The following is a 23,800-nucleotide window of genomic DNA, read 5'->3' on the forward strand; positions in this document are numbered from 1 at the left end:
ACATCATGACATGATGTCTCTTAAGACAGTGATGGGTATGAGATCATCTGTACAAGCAGTCAGCCAATTAAACAAGCACAGCAACAGAGCTAGCCAATGCAAACGCACCAAAAGTGGGATAAACCCTATAAAAGGTGGGTGCAAAAGAGGAATCTTTGGTTGGATCCTCCAGGCAACTTCGAGCCAAGATCGAGATGGACAAAGAACTCTGCAGCTGAAGAAGAGCCGGGGCCACAGAGCCGAAGACTGTCCTGCGCATGGGGACCAACCCATGATTATTTCTGCTACTGAATTAAGCTGTACTGACCCTTGCAAAACTGCCTTACTAATAAAATATTTAGCATAAAGAAAATCTAAAAGATGTTGTGGACATTCAATTAATGAGTCACCTTAAAGTTCTTTGATGGTTGTAGAATAGCTATGATGTCTGATTCTGGAGAGGAAAAAGTGGAAAATGTTTTATAGGTTGCTGGTAGCCCATATGTAAAACAACATCCTTGGGTCTCGCCTGAGTCACTAAAACCAACCTGCTTCAATAACAAATGCATGTTGTAATATAGATAAGGAGCGACCGTTAACAGGTGTGCTCTGTGAAACTAGTTGGCTGCAAGCTGCTCAGTCTGGCTAATTCACAGGGGGAAGAAGGGTGGGACACCTGGATGTAGGCCGTCAGAAACCAGTCGAATCGTTTCTCGAAACCAGCTTAAACAGAGTTTACTTCAGTTCTGGACAGGGTAAATCCCAGCAGATCTAGGAAACTCAATTCATCCGTTAGATGGAGAACTGGTAGCACATCTTCCCTCTCAGAAGAGGAAGTAGAGAGTGAGAGAGTAGAGAAAGAAGGGGGAAAGGGGTGTTGCGCAGCAACAATATATATACAATATATATACAATGCTGAAATTGAGGAAAAGGGAAACAATTGCTATTTTGGGTGTTCAAAGATAAGTTTATTTTTTGTACAGGCTCTACATAATCTGAAAACTGCTTGAGTCAAGCTTTCATATGAATCACTGCACAAATGTTTAGTTGCATAACCATATTTCTGAGACCATATTTTTGCTCATTTGTGTTGTGACATGTCAGCTGATTAAACAGGCCAATCACCTCTATGTCACGGAGCACTACTAAAGTAATTCATGCAAGAGGAGGTCCTAACTGGTATTGAGTATTGAGAAACACATTTGTGCTTAAGACATACGTTTTGGATTGGTTAAATGTGATATACAAATTTTAGGCATTAATTTGGGGGTTTCTTTAACTCTAAACCATAATCATAAAAATGCCAATAATTTAAAAAAAAAAACTTAAAATACTTTACTTCATGTGTAATTAATGCATAAAAAGACCATTTCACTTTCTGATACATCTGGAAAGAAATATTCTATTTTTTTTTTTCCCGATGTAGTAGTACCATCAGCAAGAAGAAAATCTGCAGCCTCCACCCTTAAATATAGATCACTTATTTATCTCATGATTGTTCACAGGATCAATGAGTTCATTGACTAAACTCCATAAGTGTCATGGGTTCCAGCTCACCTGCTGTTTCTCCTTCACCTCAGCCACAATGTGTGTTTCTCCAATGTGAGCACTGAAATGACACACAGCAGCATCTCCAGGCGTTTCTTTAACAACGTGATCATTCTGATCATAATGGCAATAATATGAAGTTACCGGGCCTTAGTGCAATGACTCAAATATATGAAAAATTGAAAGCTATATGTCCAATAAAATAGATCCTGGCATAATAATTGACAGTAGTCCTAAAGTACAACCTTAATAGGCTTTTTAAATTTACCTGTAAAATTATTTAGACGGTAAGTAAATATATGAAGCATATGAATCCAATTTACAAATCATCACCTTCCTAAAATATTGGCCTCATTCATTGGCAAAACATAATTCACCACCTTTACCTTTCCAAAAGATGTTTTAGGCAAAAAATATCACTTTTGGCAAAAAATGACTTAGACCAATAGACAAAATATTGCTTAGACTATGAGAATGTACAATCAAAGACAGCTGTAATCACACCTGAAAATGAAAGAATAACTTCATGGTGTTTGTGGTGAAGGCAAACCGAAGGAGTTATGAGAACTAGTGGAGGAGGGAGAAGCACAGTTCTACACCATGGCACGCAAGCAAACCTTTCTGTGTTACTAAATATTTTTCTTCACTTATACAAATGTAACCAATGTAGCTCCTATTTATTCTGATATTTATAACAAATACATATTGTACACACCATCTTAAACAATGTAGAAACATGAAGGACAGAAAAAAAAAAAAACAAGGAGTAGAAAAGTGCAGAAATATAAACCTACCTGGGATGTTGTTGCAAAGAAATAGAAACCTCACTGGGTAACTTATATGTAAAAGAAAATCAGGTGGGTGGGACATTGAGTTTTCATTTGGTCACAGTTGCTTATTGAGTGAAATCTAGTAAGTAATTTGTTTTTCCTTCTTTCTTTAACTATGAAAATTTTAATAGTTAATATAAATTAGAATAACTTAAATATATTTACACTTCATGGCTGATCTACTAGTCTGCCGTAAACATCTTGGAATAGTTTCTAGTACTGTAAGAGAATTGATAATATTTATGTTTTGTTTCAGAAAACAAGAAGAAAACAGAAATATAATCTATGTTTAGAAAACAGCTACATCTCATATTTAAACTGAAAGAGCTAGATATGTTTCAGTACTGTCTACGTAAACAACCTTTAAGCTTGACTGAACCAAAAGGAAATTTATTAATCCAGAATGTGATAAGATAATGCAGAGCAGCAAGCCACCATATATGAAGGTGTGTGCCAATAAAGACCACCACTGGAAGATTCAGAGCGCATAAGTACGATGGTTAGACATAATGGTGCCAGTATGGGAAGTTGTTTGTGTGACTATATCTCTTTTAAAAACTCTATTGTCTGTGATTTCCCTCAGATTAAGTGCACTTATTTGTAATATGGGTTTATACAATCCTCTTTTCATTCATCTAAGCCTGTCTACCAGAGTCTTCACTACTACATCTCGCTGAGCCTTAGTTAAAGACAACCACCTAAACCTTCAATACACTTTAACAACTAACCCAAGCAATCCATATTGGGAATGTGATTTTCTTATTTGTTGGTTTTCTGCTTTGTATAGGCCTTATTAAATTTAAAGTTTTTGTTTCCAACCACATATCAAAATGAGAAACACAATTTCTGCAATTCACATCATCCAAAAAAAGTAGCCTAAAAAGTAAGTATAGACATGGGTACTTATTTTGTCTTCTATTAACTCTGACTGCAGAAAAGTGACTGTCCATGTTTGCTTTTAAAATACTGTGGGATGTGGCTACAATATTTAAAGCTCCAAAAATGATGACAGTTGGTACTTGATGGTGAACTCTGTATACAAACGAACGAGCATGCTAGCTTCTGCAGTAGTTTTATTGAGAATTATATGCTGTAGCTGTGGAAGATTATCTAATGACAAGATTCAAATTTTTAGCTTTACTGTATTTTGTTCCCCAATTGTACCACAGAGGGAAAAATACAGCGCTACAGAGCTCAAACAAAAATGACAAAAAATTAAAGACAGACATAAAAGTAGCTCAACAAGAAAAACTAGATACATTTAAAAACAGGTGAACAGTAAACATCACTGTCAACCAATTTCCAGTAAAGTCTGGGGTTTAGCAGACTCCACCTCCCTCACTCACAACTTCTGAAATCCTTTTTTTTCCTTCTTTTTGCACATAATGCAATAGTATTTGTGAGGTCCTTCTTCTCTTTTTTAAATCAACCAATCCTCCTGAGAAGTGATATTGACTGACAAGAAAGACAAAACGGATGATCATTTTCTGTTTTGTCTTAAACAACCTAGACATCAGCTTTGGTGAACAGGGAGTGGAGAAACATGTCAGGGAGTTAACGTTTTTGACAAGCAGAGTTTTTTCATGTTGTGAGGAAAATTGAGAGTGATGGTTGGAGGACATGGAGGGGGGTTGGGGTATGCCTAGCCTGAACACCCCGGTTGGTAATATATGCAACCCTATTGTATTGAATCAATGCACCATGGATTAATGGGGGCTAGAAGGAGCAGGAGGCTACAATGGGGAGGCTGCAAAATGAGATCTTCTGCCTCGTGGTAAGAAACAGTATGAAACAAAGTGAAGAACCAGCAGCACCATTCAGACTCTTATCCAAGGGCAACAAAGTGTTTTCAAAGTTCATATCTTGGTTGTCATTCCTTTGTTATTTTTCCTCTACCAACTGCAAATAAGGACCCAAGGACAGACAAATGAGAGTTTTTTTTTTTCCTTAACAGGCAGATATACACAGGCAGCAAAAGAATCTTCTGCTTCACAGGTTGCGGTGTTGCCGTGTGCACTCTGATTTGTTGTGGTTCTGTATCGTTTCATCTCTCTACAAAAGTTTGGTATCAAGAAAAAGCCAGAACACTGCAAAACATCCTCCCTGAACTAAGGTAAGACTGTTTGATTAAGCTCTTATACAGATGGTTCGGATTTAACACACCCTCAAGAGACTGCAGAAAAGAGATATTCATGTAGAGTGGAAGGTAAAATTTAGCTTATCCTTAGTTAATATAGTACAGGCAAAATGAAATTGCTTGAAAAACAAATAGGATAGGAAGAATAAAGAAATGCGATCCCATACTAGTGTTTTATGCGCTCAAGTCATCGGTTTGACACCTGTTGAATGCAAACTGGTGGGATGGAGGGTGATGCTGTTTATAGGCCACATGCTTTGTTTCAGTGTCTCTGGGAAACGCTGAAACAAAGCCTGAGACTGTGAGAACATCTCAGCTTATAGTGTTTGTTAAAAACAAATTGAGAACAATAAGAAGAAAAGGCTGAGAACAAGAAGAGGAATGAGTGGAAGTGGGAGGAGAATGATAAAGACAGAAAAAGGAAACATCTTATTAAACAATATGATTTGGTGATAATCAACATGTTGATGCAAACCCTGTTGTTGGTGTTCTTCTTCCAAACCGCAGATCCAGTCACTTTTTTGGAGAATGGATAATTTGCTAAGTGTCTGTCTGAATTTTGAGTCTTGCGTCTAGACCTTCTTGCCTACTGACTCATTATGTCACAAGATAGAGGAACCTGCTGCAGACGTGAGAGACAGATGTCCTGGTCCTTGTTATGTCTTCTGTTCCTCGTGTCACCATGCATGGGGTTCTTTCCCAACTTCTGGTCCAAAGTTTTGATTCTGTCCTTTGACTCATACACACACCAGTCCATCACAGAACAGGCCATCATCAAAGTTTCTCTGGAGGTCCTGAGGGACACCACAAAACAGCACGACCTCCAAGGAGAGAAAAATGTGAGGTTATGTTGACTTTGTTTATTTTCTGTGTTTTCTGGATCACATTGTGTTTAAATAAGAACAGATTGTGATAACAATATATCAGCTTACATATCACCAGAAGGCACCAACTCTTTTTTTACTCACAGATTTACCTTGGCCGTGGATTCTGGAGAGCCGTGAGAGATGTGGTGAACTCTAATGCAGACATGGACCTTAAGAGTGGCACTGCAGCTAACCCAGTTTACCACTTTGACTCAGAAAGAATTGACGACTCTATTGCGAAGCTTCGGGAGTTCTGGACTCAGATTATTCTCTCAGTACGAGCCAAAGAGTACGCAAGTGCCCGTCACAGCTTGGGCCAGTTGTCCCATGCCTTACAGGTACAAACTGAACCTGGATCTGAGATCTGATAATAATCATAATACTGTCCTCCTCACACTGTCTAATCTTTTCATATTTGTTAATAGCTATTTAGTCTTAGGGTTTGGAAAAATAAAAGTTTTTTTTTTCTTAATGGTGAAACATTTTTTCTATATCAGGATTTCTACAGTCATAGTAACTGGGTGGAGATGGGCAAAAAATCAATTTACCTGCATCTCCTGCAGCCAGATGAGCCTGCTTTTCCTTTAGCTAAAGGTAAACCGTTCAGATCTTCAATATGATAAAAATGTTACTGACATCAAGATAAATGTGTCTTCTATTAATGCTATTAATATATATATATATTTTTTTATTAATTCTGCATGTAAAATAAAATAGAATTTACAATGAAAGATAGAAAAGTACACATGGTAATGGAATTTTTTACTTTTTCTTATGGGTACAGTCTATTGAATATATATACAGTACATGGCTAAGGTACATATTGTGACTCAGAGCTTCTAATAACTATGGTGTGTTGTCACTGATATTTGCAGCTGGAATTGAAATGACTGCACGAATGAATTTTGTTGCTTGTTATGACCAGTAACATGGCACACTTTCATAATGGTACTTAGCACTTCTAAAGACCATAGTATTCTACTTTGTGTGTCAATAAAGAGTTCCTTCACAGCACATGTTGCATTAAAAGGAGGCACTAAATAATTATTTTAGAATAATGAGGAATAAAAATTTATCATCTGTGTTTCAACTAGTTTAGTTATATCTGAAAATGTGTTTGTTTGTTATGCTGGCAGAAGATACACCGACCTGTAAGGACTGCTTCACTCCTACCTGCAGAAACAATCTCCTACTGTCTCTGAAAAACTCAAACCTGCTCACCACCGGGTACACCAGCAGCTCTTTTCCCTTTAAGCCTAAAGGTAAAAGTTCATGCACCTGCAGTTCAGTGGGTTCATTTTTTTTTATTTTTTATTGTGAGGTATTTATTCGTTCTTTCTGCTCAGCCTGTGAACCTCAGCAGAACCAACCTTTCTCTTACAGGCAAATGTAGCCATGGAGGCATTTTTGACAAAAGTAGACTTCTGAGCGCCAGAGGGGGGATCAACAAAGACACCAACTCATTTTTCTTCTCCCCTCACCATTACCTCCATGTGGAAGCTGCAGGTTTGGCTGCCATAGCTACCCAGACTGCCCTGAGAGATCTTAAAGACACTGTGGGCCCCAAGGCCTTCCTCAAGTAAGTTGAGACTAATCCTATGAAATGCTACAAATGCCCAATGCAGTTCTCTCAGTACTACTGTATGAATCAATGAAAAACTTCCGCTGACAGGCTCTTCAGCGTGAGGCAGGCTCCAGCTTTGGTGTTTGTCATGGACACCACAGGCAGCATGTTTGAGGAGATCACCGCCGCCCGACTCAGGGCTCACTCCATCATCCAGAGCCGAGCCAGCCGAGCAGAGCAGCCTGGCACCTTTCTGCTTGTGCCCTTCCATGATCCAGGTGACCCTACTTTCACTTTTTGTTGACACCCTTCACAAGTAAATGGAGCTGTAGCACGGCAATTTATTCTTTCATACAGTTCACTTCTTCATCTTTTCCTCAGGTTTACAGTATGACAAGTGGGCACGCTTTGTTCCAAAGGGGAAACATAGGCGAACTTGTTATTTAAGTATGGTAGTTGTTTGTTGATCATCCTAAATATCTGCAACAAAACACATCTAAACCTGTCCAAAGTGAGGAAGTTGGAAGTTTGGTAAAAAGAAAAATCTCCAAGCTTCACAGAGAGAGAATTTCTGTGACATTTTCAATTTGGGATTAACTCCATGAAATAACAGACAGATTAATTTTTTTTTTATTTTTTTAATGTAAATAAATAAATTTACACCTGATAACAAAAATTATCAAGAGCGTCAATTTTTATGATTTATTTATTTATTTCCTGTATTTAACCAGGTAAACCACATTGAAATCTGGATCTCATTTTCAAGAGGGACCTGGGCAGAAGTCTGCAATACACAGCAACCTGGTTACAAAATAAAACTAATTAATACATATGCACAAGTGTAAAACAATAGAAAACCATTTAAAAGCAGTGACATTGTTTAATAGAATCTTGTTGCCTGTTTTTAAGAACCGCTCAAAATAAATCCAACGAAATCATTTCTGACATCTTGAGTTCAGACTGGAGCTGATTCCAGGCTGAAGGACCCATAACACTGAATGCTTGCTTCCCCTTTTCAGTTCGAACACATGGAACTTGCAAAAGAAAGATGTTATTTGAGCGTAAAGAATGGGGATTAACAGATCTATGCAAGAGAGAGCTTAAGTATGCTGGAGCCAAGCCGAGTAGAGATTTATAAATCAGGATCATCAGGTGATTGTTTCTCCGTACGCTTAAAGGAGGCCATTTAGCTTTTGCATACAACTCACAATGATGTATAAAATGTCTGCTACCGTTTACAAACCTTAAAGCACAATGATACACAGTATTCAATGACTGAAGGCATTTGGTCAATAGTTTTGAATAGCCAATAGTCTTAACACATGTCTGTCATGTATGTAAAAATCTAAGCACTATTACTCTAATTGAATATTGTTAGTGGAAATCTTGTTTTGAGATATTTAGAATATGAAAATTATATCAAATATTCCAAATGGACAACTAAAAGCAAGGGAATGAAAATGAACAAAGTTTAATTTCTGATTACCTTATTTCAGTAAATTAGATAAGGGTTGGATTGATCTGTCGTCACTTGCATGGGTTTTATCAGCAAGGTTTTTCCATCTTCCTGTAAAAGATAAAAATGCATCATCCACCACAGCTACGTGGCCTTCTAAAGCTTTTTATCCTGCGACAATCACCAGTTATCCTATTATTTTTCAAGGAAAAAGCCGAATCATGAAAGTAAATGTTCGCCATAAAATTATCTTGCAAATTCTTGCAGCATACATTTCTTTATTATCTTTATTATCTTTCTTTATTACACTTCTTTTTATGCTTTCTTAGAACAACAGATAAAGAAACAAACATATTGTGCAAAGTAATTTAGTATTTGGATCGCATTTGTTATAAGGTCTTTTCTTATGACTTTAATTTTATTATTTTCACAATAACATATTTCTTTAATTTTAAAGAATTTGGACCAGTTTATGAAGCTGATGATCCAAACCAGTTCATGCAGCACATGGAGGCCCTGATGGCTCTGGGAGGAGGAGATGAACCAGAAATGTGTTTTTCTGCCATTCAGGTAAATTTAGAAGCTAAAATATTCAGAGTAAAAAAAAAACAAAAAAACAAAACAAAACACGTTGATAACATTAACAAAAAAAAAATGTTTGTAGATAATGTTTTATGGCAATGTTTAAGAACACTTCTGATAAAGACCCAGATTTGATTTGCAAAGCAGTTGCTGACCATCTATTCTCTAGTTTTTCTCTAACTCATGCATGACAGTCATTTGTATCTAAATCTTCTCTGTCCAATCTGACTGAGCTTGAGCCAGAGAGGAAGTGGTTTAGATTATCTGGCCCTGCAAAGCTTGCAAAAGTCGAGCTGCATTCAAAAGAATGTCACACTATCTAGATTTTTGTTTTAACAATTTTTAAAAACCATTTATTGTCTTTTAGATAATGTAGCTGAAAATGGTAGTAAAACAAGTTTTTTTTTCTTTTCTTTTTTTCTTTTTATTCCCAGCTTTCTGAACTAGCTTCTAGAGTAACAATTCTGTGGAACATTAGACTTTAAAAATACTCAGACATGATCTTCAAATGTTAATATTAGTTTTTCAAGTCACATATATAACAGCACATATTTTTCACCAAACAAAACCAAACCTTGTCCACAGTGTACCCTTCCTCTCAGTGACAGTTGTGACCTTAAAAGGATAAGATGGATGGATGATTTTGTTTATGCAGAATGTCCTTAGTGTGTTATTAAATTTTCCACACTAATCTGGTGGAAGTCTTGAGTCCCTTTCCTTTATTATGTGTATCCCTCATCAATACAGTTTTAGTCTATAATTTACAATTACTGAACTGAGGCCATGAAAAATAAGATTTTATTTGGGCTGACATGTTGGCTGAGAACGGCCAACGTGTCAGCCTTTCACAAACGTTTGATCTAGCATAAATTTTCATATTTAAACTTCGAAATATATTTATTTTATTTGTGCCAAACAGTGTATAAGTAATAAGTAATGACTTTCTACAAGACTGTGAAATATAGTTGTAGGTCTTCTTTTTATCCACACGAAGGCAGTGTTTGCCCATGTCGTTTGATTGGTGGCTTTGTTTCTGCTCAACACTCAGGTACAGTGGTTGCCAGGCCTTGTGAAGAAGAAGTGAGTTTTGCACAAAACAAAAATATGTACACGCTAACGACCTGTATGTGTGTTCACAGCTGGCCCTCACTCACAGCCCACCAGAGTCTGAAATCTTTGTGTTCACTGACGCTTCTCCCAAAGACGCTTATCTCTTTGACGCTGTGAAGGCGCTCGCGCTTGAGAAACGGAGCAAGGTGGGTTCAACTTTAAAGAAGAGACTTTTGAAAATGTTCCCAGCAATATAAGCGTTATTGAGATCAACAGATAAGTAAATGTATAACAACTAAAATATTTTAACTCTTTATAAAATTGTTAACATTTGAACTGACTGTATGTGGGGGGAAAAAAATCTATTATTATTATTTGTTTTTTAAAATAATTTGACCTGTTGCTCAAAATCATTCTGCAGGCTTGACACTGTTAGAGACAATGCGAGTGGTTGAAAATTACGGTAAATGGCTGTCTTTGGTAGCCAATCCAATGTTAGGAACAATATAAAGCCCTGGAATGAATAATGTTGAATTTATTCCATAGTCGCAGAACAGAAAACTTAAAAAAAATCCAAATAAATACCGAAATAATAATCCATGATTATTAAATAATTTAAATATTTCAGTATTTGTACAATATATTTAAATAATAATGGAAATATCAGTACTTATATTTATGAGCCACATTATTTCATTTTTTTAATTCACTTGCTGTGTAGGCCTTGAACAACAAGGCATACACACTGAAATCGCAAGCAGACTGCTACATAGGAAGAGGTTTTTGTGTTCACCTTCGCGGTTGCTCTTTCTGCAGATAACATTTCTCCTCACTGAAGAGCAGACACCGAAACGGAGTAGGAGGAAGAGGAGCAGTAAGAAACCTCTGTCCCCCGATCGTTTCTCTCTCTACTCCTCCCTGTCGGTCGCGTCAGGAGGAATGGCCGTATTCACCACCAACTCTGACATTCACAAGGTCTCCACCATAGTGGAGGACAACACTGCTGTGGACAAGGTAAATAGTTAACTCCATATTTTTTTTTAAACATATCACACTTTTAGCTGTGAATCAAAGCTGCATGCCAAACCACTCTCTCCTTCTCAGGTGACCCTCCTCCGTGCAAAAAGTGATCCAGAGTTAATGTCTGTGCATTCCTTCAGAGTTGACAGCTCAGTAAAAAACATCATCCTACACATAACGGGCACCATGACTGAGTGTATCCTCACCAGTCCGTCAGGTAATGTTTGCACGGTTTCCAAAAATGTGTCATCCAATGCAATGTCAGGAGAATGTATCTGAATATGAAATTCTATATCAAAAAGCAAAAGTATTTTTTTCCTTCTCCTTCTGAGTTAAAAGTGCACTCAGTTTACCATTACCTTCTTAGAATTCCTTTTGAACAAATAAGTATGTAAAATGTTACTTATGTAAGACCTTTCAAGCTATAGATCACAAAGAGTTGTCCACAAAAAAATATCAAAGCCATTAGACATAAGTACATTGAATAGTTATTTAAAAGCGATTGTAAAACCAGCTTTAAACTTAAAGGAGAGGGGAGAGTATTCCAGAGTCCTGTATTGGTGCTGAGAAGGTTTTTAGTTTCCAGCACTGTATGTGACACAACCAGCAGGCTGTGGTCACATAATCTTTGGGAACTGCTAGAAAGTCCCAACATGTATTCTGGTGATTGGCCATTAAAAGCCCAAGATCCTAAAGTATATTCTAGAGTGGCTGAGGAGTCAGTGCAGGGGGATGAGTAGCAGTGCGATGTGACAAAACTTCTGTGATTTGGTCTGAAGTCTGGTTGCAGTGTTCTGTTCAACCTGAAGATGGTTGAGTAATCTGTTAATGTCTTCTCAATTTTCAGACAAAAGACAATCTATATTGAGGGAGCAAGGCCATCTAGCAGAGTTGGAGCACTTCCAGGGTTTGTATCGTATCAAACTCTTGCCTCCTGTTCAGGCTGGTGAATGGAAGCTGCAAGCCAAGAGTGACGATCCCCTAACCTTCACTGTGATAGGTAAACAAAAAAACAAAGAAACAAAAAAACCATATCTATATCATGTTTTAACATGACCGGAAGTGAAAGGTCAGTCTAAGAAATCTTTGTTTTCTGATTCATACTACCAGGTGACAGCAGTGTAGACTTCCTGTACTACTTTGCCACTGTGACTAATGATACACACCCAGGTCTGGCCAGAGTGGAGGGCAGTCCTGTGGCAGGTGAAGCATTGTTCATTTATTGGGTGTTAATGTGCATCTTTAAAAATTCTGCTACTTTAATGTGTGGTTACCAAACATTATATATATATTTCAGGTGCCCCAGCTTTCCTGGTGCTCACAGTGACAGGCCAATCTCAAAAAGGGTTGTTTTATGCGACTCTGCTTGGTGCTGAAGGAGAGAGTCTTCAGGAGGTGAAGCTGAATCAGTCTTCGTCTGCACCCACCCACGGCTTGGAGGAGCTTGTGGGCTTCGTGGACCACGTCCCCACAGTTCCCTTCAGTGTTCAACTTGCAGGCTCGGACAGCAGAGGGAACAAGCTGGAGAGAGTTTCCACAGAGAAGATTCAGCCCAGTCACGTTCAGATAAAGGTAGAAAAGAAAAAAAATTATTATCAATTTGGTATTGTTGAGTTGATTTTCACTGTTTCTATGCTTGTCTCAGTCTCAATTAGCAGTAATCTCAAACAAATGCTCAGAAAATTCCTGCTTGTTTTGAAAAACAGAATATCTTAAAGTGATTTTAAAAAACAATCAAGAATTCAAGTGTAGAATAATTAAGTTGCCAAGATTACATAATAAACACTAAAATAACCTTTTAAATGGAAGCCAATCTAGGGACCTTTTCTACCGATTACCAAATAAATGGACATGTAAATAAACACGTCCAGTTTCATTTACTGTAATTTAACTCTATAGTTTTAATAGTTCACTTATCACTTTGTGCATCTTAATCTCCTCAGATGATGTTGACCCCCCAGCTCGTACCAGGCCACCTCACAGTGGTGATCTTCACCATCTACAACCACGGTCCTGCTCAACTTTTTAATCTAACAGCCGATGATGACTGTGGTTATCTCCTGACGAGGGGGCCACACGGGTACGCAGACAGAATAGAAATGAATCTGCTACAGGGAGATTCTTTAACTCTATGTTAGAAATTGTCACTCACGTTAATGCAAATTTGGACTTTTTGTTAATCAGGTTGTTCGTTGAGGAACAAGACTCTTTTGATGCAGAGGTGAGCCTCCTCACTCCTGCCACGGCTCAGGCTGGAGCGACTGTGACGCTCACGCTCACTGTTCACGCACTGAACTCACTGGAATCAAACTATGCAGTGACATTTTTAACTGTGGTCCCTTTGGTGAGCAAAAGAAAGTATTTGATTCATATTTTCAAGCTTTAGTACAGACTCCTCCTTGAATGGTCATTGCCATTGCTTTCTGACAGGATGCTGACAGATCTCCACCGTCTTGCTCTGCTGCACGGATCCACTCTGACTGTTCGGCGGATTGCACCAAGTCCAGCTGGAGAGTGTCTGTAGTCGTGTCTGATGATGTCCACTCTGGCCTCGCTGCCCTTCAGATGCAGAAAGGCGACGGTGTTTTGACAGTTTTCCGCAACCCACCATCCACGGAGGACAGCTTTGAGGAGACCCTGCCCGACCTGGAGCATCAACACCCACACAAAAACAAAACAACCGGCCACCATCAGCATCACCACCACAGAGCCAGGTTACGGACGGGGGAGCCCCTTCTGAATGTGTCTGAGTGGAGACTGGGTTCATCGCAGCCCCTGTGGGTCGTGTACACGTCCAGCTGCTGCTCAGCTCAAGCTGAGCTGCTGGTGTGGGACAAAGCTGGAAATATGAAGCGCTGCATTCTGACATCTGACCAGCAGAGGCTACAGAGTGACACGACCACAGAAACCAGTGGAACTGGACGAGCAGCACTGACAAGCGTCGTTTTCCTGCTGGTGGGCCTGCTGTGGTCTCCACTGATGTAGATCTATGTAATTACAAATGTTTTGCTCCTAACTTCATATAACCTGTTAGAGAAAAGTATAACAGGAAGTGCACTTAATTCAAATAAATGCTGATCATGCTTTAATGTGGAACTACTAATTATAAAATGCACCAGAGCACCAAATGACAACTTTCCTAATAGGTTATGAAAAAAAAATTATGTTAAAAGTAATAGATGGTACATTTTGGTGAGAAAAGTGTAGGGTAGCACTGAAATGTTCATAGCAGGAAGATGAAAAAGGATAAATAATTTTAGCACCACCCACACCTATTGGCACCACTGATAAAGATGTGTAAAAAGCCTCCAAATACATGAATCCTTTGTTGCGACAGCATGATCTCTCACCGCAAACTTTTAATGAACGTAATATTTCATTTGAATACAGTTATTTAGTAGGACGGGAAAACAATGGGTAACAATTACCTTTCAGAAAATTTCTGGTTTCACACTTCTTCATACCTCTCCTGTTAATTCTTTGAACATTTCTCTTTTACCATTAGAACTTAATAGTCTCTTTTGGAGCCCACTGAGCAAGGGAGATATTTCTCCATTCCTCTTTCTACAATGTCTCTATACATCCAGATGTGTATTTTCTTCCCTTCAGCTCACTCCACAAATGTTCTCAACTATCTTTAGGGACTGAGATGGTGATGGAACTTTTGTTTTGTTTCTGTTAAACTTTTTCTTTTGATTTAGCTATTTTGACAGCTATGCTGTCAAAAACCCCAATGATTACTGATCTTAACTTGCCTGGCAGGGTCTCAGAAATGCTCAGGCGTTTCAAAGAGCCACACACTCCAAAAAGACTTCACACACCTTTAGGATGGGAACAGGTTCACAGCATCACAGATCATCAAAATTCACAAGCTAAACTAAACTTCAAAGTAATATTTACCTTTCTGTGTGTTTGGTTAATATTTGTTAAGGAATGAAATTGGCTAATAAAAACAAATCATCACATCATGCTCCCCAACCACCACCCACTGAGAGCAGGGTGTATTTATACTCAAATCTGTCTGTGTATGTGGCATTCTCAACCAGTCCAGTTCGTTCTTTGGTTGGTGCAGATCTCTTGACTTGCATTTTGCTACAGTACATTTGACACAGAACATTTCCTTTTAATAAAAATCATACCTGGACTTATTTTGAGCAGTTCTTAAAGATAGGCAACAAGATTCTATGAAACGGTGTCATTGTTTTTAAATTGTTTTTATTGTTTTATACTTGTGCATATGTATTAATTGTTTTTATCTTGTAACCAGGTTGCTGTGTATTGCAAATTTTTTGCCCAGGTCCCTCTTGAAAATGAGATCTAGATCTCAACGGGGTTTACCGGTTAAATAAAGGAATATAAATATAAAAAATATAAACCTTAGTGCAAACAGCCAAACAGCATAATTATTAACTATTAACATAATTTTATCCCTCTACAATATCCTTTCACATCACAAATTCTCTTTGAAGGCGAAACAGATCCATCCAATATAACAATAGGATTTATGAGTTCTCTATCTGGAATAAAAAGACATCTCAAATGTGTCTACCTGTTGAAGTATGTTGAAATGAATGGGCAATATTTTAAGCAGTACATTTCACTATTCCATTACTAATTTGCATTTGTTTCACATTTGTCAAGAGCTCTACAACACGCTCCATAAACAAAACATCACAGTCAGCTTGGAAATAATTTACAATTCTACTGAAAACTGATTAACCGTCGATACAGTTGCTTATTACATGTCTGTGGTACATAGAAAGACAACCAGACACAGAGTTCAGAGATCAAGAGAAACTCTGGGTCTAGACCAAACCCGTTGACATGTTGAATGAAAAATGTGCCCAGAAAGCGCTTCCACCTGAGGTGGAGGAGAGAGGACACTGGGGGAGCAAGGTGGAGTTTCTGCTGGCCGTGGCTGGAAATGTTGTCGGCCTTGGCAACGTCTGGAGGTTTCCTTACCTCTGCTACAAAAACGGAGGGGGTAAGGTGATGTTAGATTTGAACTGATAATCATGGCTTTACTTTACGATAAGAAAACCTGAACAAAATCATGTGCAAATCAGTCAGGTCAGAAACCCGAATTTAAACAATATACAGCATACATATATATAGGTTTTTAGAAATAAAAGGCGAGATGAGATGCATCAGTCAGCTAAATAACAATTTTACAAAAACTATATTATGCATAGCTGTAAATTTGGGGATAAAAGCTGTATTTGTTTTCCATTGCAAATACCAAAGCAATGAGCTCTATGAAAGTGAAGGGTAAAATAAAGCAGGAGGTTTGTTCCATGTTTTCTGGGGATTTAACTGTTTTAAAAGACTTTTTCTTGTCAATTTGAGGTGATGTCTTCAAATCATCTCTGTGAGAAACTCGTAGTTTTAGAGATTGATTGAAACCACTTGAGCAGATAATTTTTTTTCTTTTCTCAGAAACTGAAAAACTGAAAGTAAATAAATAATGAAAAAATGTCTTGGATGTTTTGAATTGTTCAAAAAAAGAGCCAAAGTGCAACGTTCCTGTTCTCAGGACCAATTGATGATTGTCAAAATAGTCGAAACATTAAATGATTTTAACTCAAGGTTCAAATTCTTCCAGGAGAACATTATCCTTCATGGAAACCTAAAATATTAAAACCTTCCAAAGAAATCTTGTGTACTACTTTATTTAGGGATGCAACATTTCAGTAATGAGAAACAAGCTGAGAGTGATCTGCAGACTATGTTCCAATGGTTCCAATGTCAGTGGCTCACCTTTGATTTTATAAATGGTTTCCTGCATTCTTATATTCTAAATATTTTAGGAAATTATTTTACTTTACTTTTTTGGCAATAAAACATTTAAGGAGTTGTGTCTTTCTACATTTCCTCATGTTTTAAATGCAAACTTCAACATATTATGTCAGGATTTTAGTTGAGATGCCAACACAAACGAGCGCATAGTAGTAGAGAAATGGAAGAAATATGATACAAGGTTTCCTTCCTCTTCACAATGATTTTATGTTGGTCTTTCACACAAAATCCTAATAAAATTCATACGTTATTGATTGCAACATGAAAAACTGTTTAAAAAATTTCAACGAGATGAATGTGTTTGCCAAGCTACTGTTCAAAAACGTAAAGAAAATGGTTCCAGCACAATGCAGAATCTAGTGTCTTAATTTGTTGTTTTGATCCTCTAAGCCAGGTGATTATTTTTGTAAAATCAGGTGCATTCTTGGTGCCATATCTGGTTTTTGTGGTGACCTGTGGCGTACCTCTGTTCCTGCTGGAAACAACCATGGGCCAGTACACACAGGAGGGGGGCATCACCTGCTGGAGGAAGCTGTGTCCGCTTGCAGAAGGTAACTCCTGCAGAACTTTATTCTTTGGAGACAGAGAAAGTAAAACATCATAAACAGGGCTTTTGACTTATAAGGTCAAAATATAAAATGGATGGTTCTCCTGTAAATAGAAGTTTAGAATAATAACAGCAAATGTAGAAATATTTAATCAAATCTTAAATGAGTCCTATCAGATTGTTTGCCCACACTAGTCAAATGTTAAGTTTGTTGATATCTAGGACTTTCCTCAGGGTTCAAACATGAGCCTGATTCAAACATTTTTCTAACTTTACGGTGTCTAATTGGAAAATCTCACTTCAGCCACTGGATAAATCAAGGCTTTTGTTGTTTTCTGCTCTGCAGGTATAGGCTTTGGAGGGCAGCTGATCCTCTTCTACAGCTGCATGACGTACATCATTATTCTGTCCTGGGGTTTGCTCTATTTGGTCTTCTCCTTCAGCTCCCAGCTCCCCTGGGCCAGTTGTGACAACTACTGGAACACAGGTTGCATGCAAATGTGTTAAAAATGTTCCTAGCTGTCAGACGCAACATAGTCACAGAACCATAGTGACAGAACGTTTTTACCACCATCTTTTCAGAGGACTGTGTGGACTTTTCAACAAACAGCACCTTCCAGTGGACCAACAGGACTAATTCCACCTCAGCGGCCACAGAATTCTGGGAGTAAGTGAAGATAAGGAAGCTGCTCGGCTGCTTATGAGGCCGATATGAAATGTGTTTTTGATTTTTAGACGGCGTGTCCTGGCTATCTCAGGGGGAATTGAGGAGGTGGGCAGCATCAGGTGGGAGGTGCTGTTGTGCTTGATTGTAATGTGGATCATTTGCTACTTCTGCATCTGGAAAGGAGTCAAGTCCACAGGAAAGGTCAGCTGATCTTTTTCACAGAAAAAAAGTCTAATACATGTGATTTTAACTTAATATTTTTAGTTATTCAGAATGTCTAAGAAGTTTCATTTGTTGATCCTTGTCCTCTAATTACCTTTTTGTATAAATAGTATGTCACTCAGAAGACTATTTTCTGTAGTCAGCATTTAAAATGGAAGAATTTGTTTTAAAGCCATGCACAATGAGGATGAAGGAGTTGTACAGGAGCTAAACAAGTCAGTACTGCAACACAGAATGATATCTTGTGGTCACCATGACAACCGGTAGGTACAAAAGCAAGTGGTTTGGAGTACATGGCAGGCAAGAAAAATAAAGAAGTCTTTTCTGAACCTCACATATGTAAACACGTGCAAATTGTTCCACATTCACTGGACTTTAAAGAACTACATGTTTTGCTTAGAGAATACCAAGATTGACTTTTCAGAACTCAGAAAAAAATCTACTCGGGGAGGTTAACCTGGCTTAACTCTTCTCAGAATTTCAGTGAAATTAGGCAACAGCTTATTGCTACCACATAATACACATGACTGCCAAAGACGCCAAAAATGTAGAGGGTGCTATTCAAGTTTGGTTTCAGATTGTGAGCTTGTGTTTTCCCTTTTTTCAGGTGGTGTACTTCACTGCCACCTTCCCATATGTCATGTTGTTAATCCTTTTGATTCGAGGACTAACTCTTCCCGGCGCCCTTGAAGGAGTCATTTTTTATCTTCTTCCTGAACCGTCCCGACTCACCGACCCTCAGGTAGGCTCTAAGGGATGAAAGACTGAAGACAGCTAGGTTTTGAGACTAATGTGTCCACTGATGCTGTTGTTGGGGCAGGTGTGGATGGAGGCCGGCGCGCAGATCTTCTTCTCCTACAGTGTTGGAGTGGGCTCTCTAACTGTGCTGGGCAGCTACAACAAACACAATAACAACTGCTACAGGTAGAACAGCTTGTTGGTGTCAATAGGCCTTCTGCATCTCTACTGAAGTATATTATCCATGTATCAAGTACAATGAATGTAGCATTGCTCTGTTTTGTTAGGGACTGCCTGTGGCTGTGTTTCCTGAACAGTGCTACCAGTGTGGTAGCTGGGTTCGCCGTGTTCTCTGTGCTGGGTTTCATGGCTCATCAGCAAGGCATTCCCATTGCAGAGGTGGCTGAGTCAGGTGCATATTTACACATTTTCAGTCATATGTAACCTCATCTTTATGGAAGTTCTGTGGGGACGTGTTTTCCTTTTTTTTTTTTTTTTTAGCAGAGACAGAAAACCTGGGTAGAGTTGATGGAAAAATGGACGGGGCTAATTTCTTACACATGAAGCTCTAAAGCTTTCATTGATTCCAGGAAGCAAATGTTATTGCCCTAAACAATTAAGTTTTGTTGGAAAAAAAGAAGAAAAAAAAATATGTCTTTGAAAAAATTTCTGTTTATTCGTTGGGTAGTCTATAAAATTCCGCAGTGTTATTAGTTTGGTTTTTACCTGGTAGGGCAGTTGATGGATTAATAAAAGCATATTAAAAGGAGGAGATTATTAAACCATCACTTTGGCTTTGTTTTCCAGGTCCAGGCCTGGCATTCATCGCATACCCTCAGGCGGTGGCCATGATGCCTCTGCCCCAGCTCTGGTCCATCTGCTTCTTTGTCATGCTCATCCTCTTGGGTCTGGACACAGAAGTAAGCTGCCCAGGCAACTGAAGGAGGATCATAAGTATTCGTCTGAAAATGTAATTCTGTTATTATCTTCTCTCTGCGCAGTTTGTCGCCATGGAGGTGGTGATGACGTCCATCATTGATATGTTTCCCAGAGTTATGCGACGGGCAGGACGCCGGGAGAGCTTCCTCCTGCTCTTCTGTCTGATTTGCTTCTTCTCTCAACTCGTCATGATTACCGAAGTCTGTGTTCAACGTTAAAACTTTAACGTTTTACACCTTACAATACTGAATTGTTCTTGTACAATTGTTTTTGTCACAAGTGTGAGGTCATGATGCGCGGATGAAATCGTCTTTCATAAATTTAAAATAAGAAACTGATTTTCTTTCTCTTTTGCTGTTGCTCCAAGGGAGGGATGTTTGTGTTCCAGCTGTTTGACTACTATGCATGTAATGGAGCCTGCATCCTCTTCCTCTGTGTGTTTGAAACTCTGTCGATGGGCTGGGTGTTTGGTACGTACACTGATGCTATGCATGTTTTAACCTGTTTCAATTTTCAAACTTGGAAACCTATGATCTAGAGAGATTGCGCAGTGAGGAAAGGTCAAAGATTCCTCTTTCCCACAATATATCTTACGAAATTCTAGAGGAGACTAGAAGATGTTCTATTGGCAAAAGAAGGATATACAAACAAAATATTGTGGACCACCTGATTTCATATAAAAAGTATTTTTTCAACCTTGCTGTCTCACTGCAAAAGATTACACAAATTGAAGGTTGGACTAATAGTGATTATTTCTAATTATGCTACTGTAATGAAAGATTAAATAATTTGAAGTGTTTTACTTGACACGCCTTCAGTTGGAGTCTTAATAATTGTAAAATGTTATTTAAACATTGCAAACCTATAAAAGAAATGACTGATTAACTGTTAAACGTTACAACATGTCTTTCAAACAAGTGCAAAACAATCTCATCAACATGTAATTATTTAGGGGCAGATCGGTTGTATGGCATCATCGAGGATATGACAGGGGTGAAGGCCAATCCTTTCTTCAAAATCTGCTGGCTTTACCTCACACCACTGGTCTCACTGGTGAGTCACCTGTGTCTCTGTCAGAGTGCTTTTGGTCACTGGATCAGATGTGAACTGTTGAATTCAGTAATTATTTATGCTTAATTTCAAACCAGAGACTAACTCAACCAATCCTGTTTGCCCTTTCAGGGATCTTTCATATGTTCCTTAGTCAAGTATCAGCCTCTGACCTTTAATCGCTGGTATGTCTACCCATCCTGGGCTTACGTGTTGGGCTGGGTGCTGGCTCTCTCCTCCATCCTGCTTGTACCTGGGTGGGCACTTTATAAGATGATGACCGCAAGCGGCACACCTAGACAGGTGAGAAAGCATAGCAATGTTTTATTCAAATTACATTTAAGATTTTTTATTGCAAAGAAAACACAGCATTTAATTTCCAAACTGTGGAGAAATTCTGTTAGGATTTGGAGAATACTGATGAAATGAAAATGAATGCCTATGTGGATCCTTAAAAATAGAAGATTCGCTATGGCATTGTGAATCAGAATGTCAGGTCATTTGTTCTTAAGACCAATAGGCTGAACAGCGGTTAAAATTTTATGAAAAAGTATAAGATAACTTTTTGCAGATTTACATCACCTGTAGATGTTGATCACCCTGATAAAAACATGTTAGATAAAGGATATCTCTACATTTCTATTCTGTAAAGTTACATTACAAAGTAGATTTTTTAAACTATGAACATTTTATGTTAAGGACTGTATTTCATATCCTGATGTGGCAAAAATCAGCAGTAATAACACAGCAACAGCATAGTCTAGTAGCAAATATGTTCCTTTGAACTTGCCGATGTAGCTCTTCTTTACTGTTTTGCAGCGCCTCCAGTACTTGTGCCAGCCTGCTCTAAGTGACTCACCAACTCAAATAAGAGGAGCCGAGCTGCAAAACAAGGGTGTTGACCTGATGCAGCCATTCATGGTCAACTGACAGCAGATGTACAGACTGATGTACCTGGAACTCCTTAAAATTACAATTTAACATGTTAACCAGCCTCACCTGTTGCTCTCCTGTGACGTACAACAGCCACAAATGAAATGCACTTCGCACCATCACCTTTAGAAATAACTCACGTTTTAACAGCACTGCCTCAAACGTGTTCAAAGTAACTCAGAGTTTGTTTGTTTTGTACCTTCTTCAGTTCTGCTCTTTATGAGATTTCATTCTGAACTTTCTTTTCAGATAATATTAATCTCCTGTGTTCAGTATTTAACTTATTCGGTTATCTGTTTTTCTTTCGTGACTCAGAAACACAGCTTAGTCAATGACATGACTGGAAAGAGTACAAAGATGATGTACTCAAGTAAGAGTACGGTTACTCTTACTTGATCAAATTTGACCTAATTACAAGTTACCAGTGTAAAATGTTACTCAAATAAAAAGTACCAAATTAAAATCTTACTTTAAGTAAAAGTTACCTTGCTTCTTTTTTATGAGCAGAAGAACATTTTACTTATGTATTTTACAAAGGAAAAAAGGAGATATTGGTATACTTTTGATTGAAGGAGCAGCTTTATAAAGAAAAATGCAACATAAAATTCAATATGTAATATATCTCTATGAGATATGCAATAGAAAAACATGCTGTCTCATGTTGCTGTCAATATATATCTCTATGAGATATATTACATTGCTTTTTTCACAGAGGCACCTCTGTCTTCCAATTGATGCAACAACGAAGGGATCTGATTACTAACCCACAGAACGATCAGTGCTGTTTTATTTGGTATTTTTTATTTATTTGATATTTTTTACTCTTTGATGGATATAATTTCAAATGTAAAATACTTTACTCAAAACAAACACTTAGTAAATGTAAAGGTTTTTCTACCTTTACATTTACTAATGTAAACCGTTCAAATTGTGCTTAATTACAGTAATGCTGAATATGAATCTGGTTGTTTTTGCTGTTGTTAACACCTTTGGTACTAAGATTTACTTTCTTAAACAGATACTTCAGTTGTTTTCGGAAAAGTTTCTGTTAAAAGCTTGAGAGCAGTTTCTGTCTTATCTGTAGCATTTATTTATCAGAAGTGAATTGTTTCGCTAGGCTGAAGCTGATGACTAGTTTGAGGGGAACCCAGGACCAAAGCTGAATTCTCCCATCCCTGAAACGTCCGAAGTTGATGTGAACTACACAAATCTTTAAACAATCCTTACTTTTGCAATGGGTTAACAGGAATTTCCACTGAAAATGGAGGCAGGAGGCAATGCAGTAGCACTAGTGTTCCTGTGAGAAGTGTACTCAGAGCGGAACATGTAATATGTTTTCTGATAATTACGTGCAAAATGGGTTAAACCTGTATAAATAAATGTTTTTTTATTAATTTTCTCTCTGTGTTGCAAAGACTTGAAACACTTTACAAGTTTTCTACTACTTCCTGTGCCAATAAATTAACAGCTTCTGCGCAAATAACCGTTCAATGCAAACTTTCTCCGTTTATATTTTCTCAAAGATGTTGTGCTGTAAGTACATTATCACCTCATAGACACACTTAGCTTCAGCCTCTAGCACCAACTAGTCTGAATTTACTCTAAGACGTCACATTACCTTTGACAGAGCCTCACTTCATAAATCACGAAATATTCCCTTAAATCTTAAGTTCTCTGAATCTGATCATTTAAGAAAAGGGCAATAAGGGGAATTCTATTTAAAGTCAACAAAAACTTGCATTAGTGCGTTTAAAAAACACAGAATTGGGATAAAATTACGTATACATTTGAATAACAGGAAAACAGTATTCTTATCTATCAACAAATTATACTTCTATGTGTGATTTATTAGAACCCACAAAGTTTTTCTTGATGA

General features: G+C 37.9%; 2 protein-coding genes across 2 annotated transcripts; both read left to right on the forward strand.

The window, feature by feature from the left end:
* The first annotated feature begins 3,771 nt into the window (after positions 1-3,771).
* Positions 3,772-14,278, forward strand: vwa7 (von Willebrand factor A domain containing 7). The gene is made up of 17 exons (XM_032545182.1): positions 3,772-4,470; positions 5,002-5,333; positions 5,465-5,698; positions 5,858-5,954; positions 6,497-6,622; positions 6,744-6,939; positions 7,033-7,202; positions 8,838-8,950; positions 10,102-10,218; positions 10,829-11,026; positions 11,117-11,249; positions 11,880-12,032; positions 12,143-12,235; positions 12,330-12,604; positions 12,976-13,112; positions 13,217-13,376; positions 13,463-14,278. Exons 2-17 carry the CDS (start codon positions 5,094-5,096, stop codon positions 14,015-14,017), a joined length of 2,997 nt encoding a protein of 998 aa, XP_032401073.1. The 5' UTR covers positions 3,772-4,470; positions 5,002-5,093; the 3' UTR covers positions 14,018-14,278.
* Positions 14,279-15,835: 1,557 nt separating this feature from the next.
* LOC116707711 (sodium- and chloride-dependent GABA transporter 2-like) lies at positions 15,836-23,404 on the forward strand. The gene is made up of 14 exons (XM_032545183.1): positions 15,836-16,016; positions 17,245-17,379; positions 17,722-17,862; positions 17,958-18,042; positions 18,111-18,243; positions 18,872-19,006; positions 19,085-19,188; positions 19,290-19,414; positions 19,810-19,922; positions 20,004-20,141; positions 20,309-20,411; positions 20,894-20,994; positions 21,124-21,294; positions 21,811-23,404. The coding sequence occupies exons 1-14, from the start codon at positions 15,857-15,859 to the stop codon at positions 21,919-21,921; spliced, it is 1,755 nt and encodes a 584-aa protein (XP_032401074.1). The 5' UTR covers positions 15,836-15,856; the 3' UTR covers positions 21,922-23,404.
* Positions 23,405-23,800: the final 396 nt, after the last annotated feature.

Source organism: Xiphophorus hellerii, chromosome 18 (genome assembly GCF_003331165.1).
Source record: "Xiphophorus hellerii strain 12219 chromosome 18, Xiphophorus_hellerii-4.1, whole genome shotgun sequence".
Lineage (NCBI taxonomy): Eukaryota > Metazoa > Chordata > Actinopteri > Cyprinodontiformes > Poeciliidae > Xiphophorus > Xiphophorus hellerii.